General features: G+C 38.3%; 1 protein-coding gene across 1 annotated transcript; it reads left to right on the top strand.

The window, feature by feature from the left end:
* Window positions 1–246: 246 nt before the first annotated feature.
* On the top strand, window positions 247–930 carry LOC139703156 (polyadenylate-binding protein 1-like 2). The gene has a single exon (XM_071606087.1). It carries the CDS (start codon window positions 328–330, stop codon window positions 928–930), a length of 603 nt encoding a protein of 200 aa, XP_071462188.1. The 5' UTR covers window positions 247–327.
* The last annotated feature ends 5,765 nt before the right edge of the window (window positions 931–6,695 follow it).

Below are 6,695 nucleotides of genomic sequence, written 5' to 3'. Positions count from 1 at the left end.
GCAGCGGCAGAGGCTGCGGCGGCGACCGTGGCCGAGGCGGTGGCGGAGGCCTCTGTAGCGGAGGCGGAAGCAGAGGTGGAGGCCGAGGCCTCCGGAAAGGAGGCAGAGGCAGAGGCCAACCTGGGGCAGGAGGTGGAGGCCGCCCGGGCGTCAGCTTTGGTGGCTGCTGCGGAGGCCAGCACTGCCGCTGCCGCCTCCGCAGCAGTGGAGGCTGCGGCGCCCCGCATGGGGGAGCTGGATGTGGATGAGGAGCTAGCGGCGGCGTTGGCCGCCGAGGATGCAGGTGCGGAATTGGGCGGGGGCTCGGAAGGGAACCCCGATTTTCCCATGGCCTCTCTGTACGTGGGCGACCTGCACCCCGAGGTGACCGAGGCAATGCTGTATGAGAAGTTCAGCCCAGCGGGGCCGATCCTGTCCATCCGCATTTGCAGGGATAAGATCACCCGCCGCTCTTTGGGCTACGCATATGTCAACTACCAGCAACCGGTGGATGCCAAGCGAGCCCTAGAGACCCTGAACTTTGATGTCATAAAGGGCAGGCCAGTGCGCATCATGTGGTCCCAGAGGGACCCCTCGCTCCGCAAGAGCGGGGTGGGCAACGTCTTCATCAAGAACCTGGGCAAGACCATCGACAACAAGGCGCTGTACAACATCTTCTCGGCGTTTGGCAACATCCTCTCCTGCAAAGTGGCCTGTGATGAAAAGGGGCCCAAGGGCTATGGGTTCGTGCACTTCCAGAAGCAGGAGTCGGCGGAGCGGGCCATAGATGCGATGAATGGCATGTTCCTAAACTACCGCAAAATTTTCGTCGGGAGATTCAAGTCGCATAAAGAGAGAGAGGCTGAAAGGGGAGCCTGGGCAAGGCAGTCCACCAGTGGTGACGTCAAGGATTTCCAGGATGACACCGATGAGGAGGCCACCTTGCGATGAGCAAAGCCAAATCTTGGCTCCCACCCGGTTTACAACCCCCCCCCCCAACCCACCAGCAGTGTATTGTATTGAGAGTGCAGGTCTCTCTCTCTTCCCCCCCACCTCCCTCTCCCTCTCCCTCTCCCTCTCCCGGCCCCCTCCCAGAGTCTTTCCTCTCTCCCCCCTTTCCCCACTTCCTAGCTTCTGCCTCCTCTCCTTCTATCCTCCCCTGCCCCCCCCCCATCCTACCTAGGGCGTCCTGAGCAACCCTACTAATCTGTGCCATTTGATACGTTAAAGGCTGCCTCTTCTCCCTGTGGTTTGTTTTATGAACGCATTTTCTGTCTCTCTTTGTTTACTGCACAGGTGATAGAATTTCATGGTACAACTATCAGAAAGGAGAAGGAAATCATATGAGAGAAAAGCAAGAGAGTAGTTGCTCCCTATGATCCCACTTCCCAGAGAGAACCACTTTTACCTTTTTGGTGTGCTGTTTTTCCAGGCTCTCTTATCTCCCTCCCTCTTTCCCTCACCCCACCTCCCCTCTTTACATACTGTTGTAGAATGGTTCATCTATGTGGTGTTTCTTAACCTGCTTTTTCAGCAACTAAAACCAAACAAAAATCAACCCATTGAACTTCTTTCCATGCTATTCAACAGGCTTATGAAACGTCATCATCAGTGCCTGCAGAGTGCTCCTGTGTATCCATGGACCTTAACATTTCTGTAATCATTCCCGCATTGTTGGACATTCAGGTGGTGCCTAGTTCTTTCCCTGTTTTTAAAACCAACACTGCGTGCTCTGATGAGTGAATCCTTCCTTGTCAAGCCAGATCTTTGCTAGCATCCTGGATGGTCTCCCTAACTGTGGACTTGCAGGATCCACATATAGACGTTTCAGAGACTTTTCCTGCGTGTTACCAAAAGGCCCCCTTCATAAGCATCGTGCCGATTTGCACTTGTGCCAGCCAGCGCAGCTAGTAAAAAGAGTATGCCCATTTTCCCTGCATAGTCTTCTAGTTGCTGTAATTGGGGTGTGTGGGGGGGGGTGCGTGTGCGCGCGCGCGCGCGCGCGTGTGTGTGTGTTCGCGCGCATGCACACGCTTGTGTGCGTGTACCTTGTTCAGCTCAGATGGGCTGCAAAAGCTATTTCGCTGTCTTTGGTTGTTTTGCTGGAATAGAATACTGTTAATCACCCTTGCCCCCTGTGTCCATTTTCTGTCCCCTTCCCTGTTGTCCGAAAAAATTCGTCTTCACTGCAGGAAAAAAAAAATCACAACGCAGACAAATCAACAGAAGAAAATTAGTGTTGTCGGTAATCAAACCTATTGACTACCCATGCGTTCCTAAACATGCTCATCGTGTACCCACCCAGTGTTTTCCAAAAACAAAAACTGCCTGATACATTTTTGGCTGTAGCTCCAGTATTTTTCTTATGCATAAGTCATATATATTATAATGTATATACTGTTTTATATCTGCTTTTCACACATAAATGTGTGTGTACATTTATATTCACATTCTCAATCTTCATTTCATGTCATTAAAAGTACTTTTAAAATAATTTCTCTGGCTGCTAATATTCAATACAATTCATGGCTACTGATATGTATATATCTATAGATATATCTGTGTATCTTGTATGTGTTTGTGTGTGTGTTTTAACTCTTTTTTTCTCATTGCTGAACATCTAGGTTGTTTCTAGATCATCTTTTTAATTCATACCAGTGCTACGAAGAAACCCATAGTCGAAAAACCTTGCTGACATTCAAGGTTTTTTTCCCTGGACAATCAGTTTTAAAGGGAAATTTGTAGTGTCAAAGAATGTGAGCTCCTTGGTTCTTTTTCATGAGGAATGGTGTGTCATTGAATGGCCCTTGATAAATATAGTACATGTTAAATTTTCTAAAGTGATGCAGAATTGTGAGAGTACTTTGGTACTTGGATAATTTTCTGCAGTTGCTGTTACAATCATTTCTGCATTTCTGCCAATATTTCATTAGGGAAATGGGATTTTGTGGCTTTATTTATTTTAAACATTTATTTTTATATAAATTGATCATGATTATAATAGAAAACATTTTTTAAAGTTGTTAATGTAAAACAAGAAAATCAAAATCCTCAAACCATTCCTAATTCCTCTAATTTTAATAAATATATACATACCTTTATCATATAGTATGTAATGTTTCATTGGAGGATAGTTACACCACAATTGTTCTTTGTGGACTGTCTTTGTATATTATTACATATTCTCCTACAATTCTCTTGTATAATATTCCACTACAGGAATGAGCTGCAATTTTTTAGCCAAACCATCTTGGGATAAGTTTGAAATGGTTTTAATTTTTTTAAATCTACGATGGACCTTTTTGTATCTTACTATCTAAGAATATTGTTTTTCCTTTCCGATCTAGTGGAATTGCACAGTGATAGATACAGACATGTCAAATATTTTTCTTGGGCTGATATCAAATGTTTCTCCTTTAAAGTTTAAATCCTCCACTAGCAGACTATATATATTATGATTCATCTTAAATTGGTCAAAGTATTTTAAGTTTTGTAAATTTTAAATGACCTGTACATTTTTTCTTTTATTATTTCAATTTAAATTTTACTTTTAAAATCGAGATCTGTCACTTTAAAATATATATAAGAAAAACTTCATATTATTTCTTATCCCTAAGTGTTTCATAACAATTATAGGATATAGTGATTATATTTTATATCCCATTTGTACATATTCTTCACATGCCTAAAAACACCTATGGCTATTCAATTTTCTTCTGCAATTTAGCAACATTGAATAGAACTGGACTTTATTTTAGGAGTTTCCCCACTTTGCATACTAGAGTAGTTTTTATGATTTCCCCCATTAACCCCAAATATATTGTGAACAATTTTGTAGTTGAAACTCCCTCCTAAGAAAAGCACTTAATATTCTTTTGCTTAATTTTTAGTTAACTCAGTCTGCTTAATAAAGACTGAGTTAACTAAAAATCAAGACAAGTGTCAGAGATGGTGATTTAAAAGAAGAATGGGGAGTCTCTGTAAGAATCTAGAATTAAAACAGTTTTGCAAAGTCCATAAAGCTAATAAAATAAAGCCTTGCCTCTACCCTAGATGTATTGAACTAATTTCTGTGGTTTAATACTATTCTGCAGACCCTCCTTTTAACTCAAGGCAGTTTTACAATTTGGCAAAGATTGAAATACCAAGAAGCCTTTGACTTTAGGACTTGTAGGATATGGATTGCTGTTTTTCTGTATAGGAATTATTTCTTAAAATATGTCTGTTGTTTTAGTTGTTTAGCTCATTAAGGATTTCAGGAAACAAACCCACAAGATAGATAACTATTGGCACAATGTATATGGTTCATGTTCATCCCAAAGAGAGATTGGCCTCAAACTGATCCAATCAAGATAAAATCTCTCTCATAATTACTGGGAAAATGGTCTGCAAGTAATGAGTGATAAAAATCAGCTTGTCAATCTACAAAAATGCCAGCTGGAATTCTGATAGGGATTGTGTGAAATACATATTTATATCTTAATATTTAGATTTCCAATTCATGTGTCAGATCTTTTGTTTTATGTAAGTCTTCTTTCAATAATATTTTGCAGTTTTCAGAGTGCTGATTTAATTTCAGTACATTAGATTTCATAAGCATTTTATTCATTATGATGCTGTTATAAATAGCACTGATTTTAAATTTTCATCTTTGGCTTGCTTATTACTACTATACAGAAATATAATAGTTTTATATATTGATCTTGTTTTCTGAAACATTTTTGAACTTATTAGTTCTAATATATTTTAGAAGATATCTTTAGTATTTTGTATATAAAAGATCTTTCATTACCAGCCAAAGTAATCAAAGCATTAAGGTACAGATTGTTTTAAAAAAAATAGACCAATGGAATACAATAGAAACTCCAGAAATATATACAGGCAAATATAGTCAACTAATCTTAAAAAAATGTACAAAAAATTATATAATGCAAAAAAGAGTCTCTTTGACAAATATTTTGGAAAAACTGGATATCCAAATGCCAAAAAGCAAATAAACATTAAAAGAATTTGTTATACCCCCCACAGAAATTGACTAAAAATGAGACAAAAATTTACATTTAAGACTAGAGTCCATAAAACTCCAATAAAAAAGTGAGAAAAGCTTGATGCCATTTGTCTTGGCAATGACTTATTGGATATGACACCAAAAGTACAGGCAACAAAAGAAAAGTGGGACTACATCAAATGAAAACATTTCTTCACAGCAAAGAAAAAAATATGAAAAAGCAACCCAGGATATCAGAGAAAATATTGGCAAACCATATATCTAATAAGAGGTTAATATTCTGTATATATAAGGACATTTTATGACTAAGTACCACAAAGAACAAAAAACAAACAAATAACCTCATTTAAAATGGGTGAAAGATCTACAAAGACATTTTCTCAAGGAAGACATACAAATGACGTGGGCAACAAATACATGAAAAAATTACTAGCATCATCAATCATCAACATTAGGGAAATACAAATCAAAACCACAATAAGGTATCACCTCAATGGTATTAAATTATTATAATTGATATTATAAAAAAACAAAAATATTAGGATGAGGACAAAAGAGAATGTTTACACATTGTTCATGAGAATGAAAATTGGTATGGCCATTATGGGAAACAATATGGAAATCCATCAAAAAATTTAAAAATCGATCTACCATACGATTCAGGAATTCCTACCTCAAAGAGTTATTTTCATTGCTGTGTTCATTGTGGCACTATTCACAGTAGCCAAGGTATGCATCAACCTAAGTCCATCAACTGATGAATAGATACTGAAAATGTAGTTAATATACGAAATGGAATATTATTCAGCTTTAAAACAGAAATCTGCCATTTGTAACAGTATTGATGAAATTGGAGAGCATTATCCTAAGTTAAATAAGGCAATACAACAAAAGACAAATACTGCATAATCTCACTTATATGTGGAATCTAAAAATGTTGTACTCATAGAATCAGTAGTGAAGGGTGATGGAGTTGGGATGGGAGAAATGAAGAAATGTTGGTCAGAATGTAGAACTTATAAGTAACATTGCTAATATAGTTAATAATAATGCGTTGTAAGTTTGAACAGTGGTAAGAGAGTAGATCTTAAGTGTTATCACCACAAAACTGTAGAAATGAATAAGTATGTTAACAGCTTGACTGTGGTAACTACTTTACAATGTACACATATATCAAAGCAACATGTGCAGCTTGAATACACATACACACACGTATATACATAGCAACATGTGTGTGTATGTGTATTTTTATTTGGTAAATATACCACAAAATACTAAGAAAAAGAAATATGTCATGTCATGTATGAATAGAGGTAGTTTTATTCTTCCTTTCCCATCTGAATATCTATTATTTCATGTTCTTCCCTCATAGCCCTGTAGAACATCTAAATATGATGTTTAAATAAATGTGAAAATAACAGATATCCACATTTCATTTCTGATTGTCAAGGAGCATCCACTCTTTCACCATCATGCATCATGCCAGCTGTTGGGCTTGCATGCAGGTGTTGTTTTTAAGGTTGAGGAAATGTCCATCTATTCCTAAATTATTGTGTGTTTCTGTCCCTCAAATATCTGAATTTTAACAAATGTTTATACTGGGCCAGTTGAAATGATCTTGTGTTTTTTGTCCTTTGATATATGATGTGCTTTATTATCTTAAGTTATTTCTACTTTTTTTTTGGTACCAGGGATTGAAGTCAGGGAC

Source organism: Marmota flaviventris, chromosome X (assembly GCF_047511675.1).
Source record: "Marmota flaviventris isolate mMarFla1 chromosome X, mMarFla1.hap1, whole genome shotgun sequence".
Taxonomy (NCBI): domain Eukaryota; kingdom Metazoa; phylum Chordata; class Mammalia; order Rodentia; family Sciuridae; genus Marmota; species Marmota flaviventris.
Note: the sequence above shows the minus strand (reverse complement) of the source record. Positions and strands in the feature narration are given on the sequence as shown.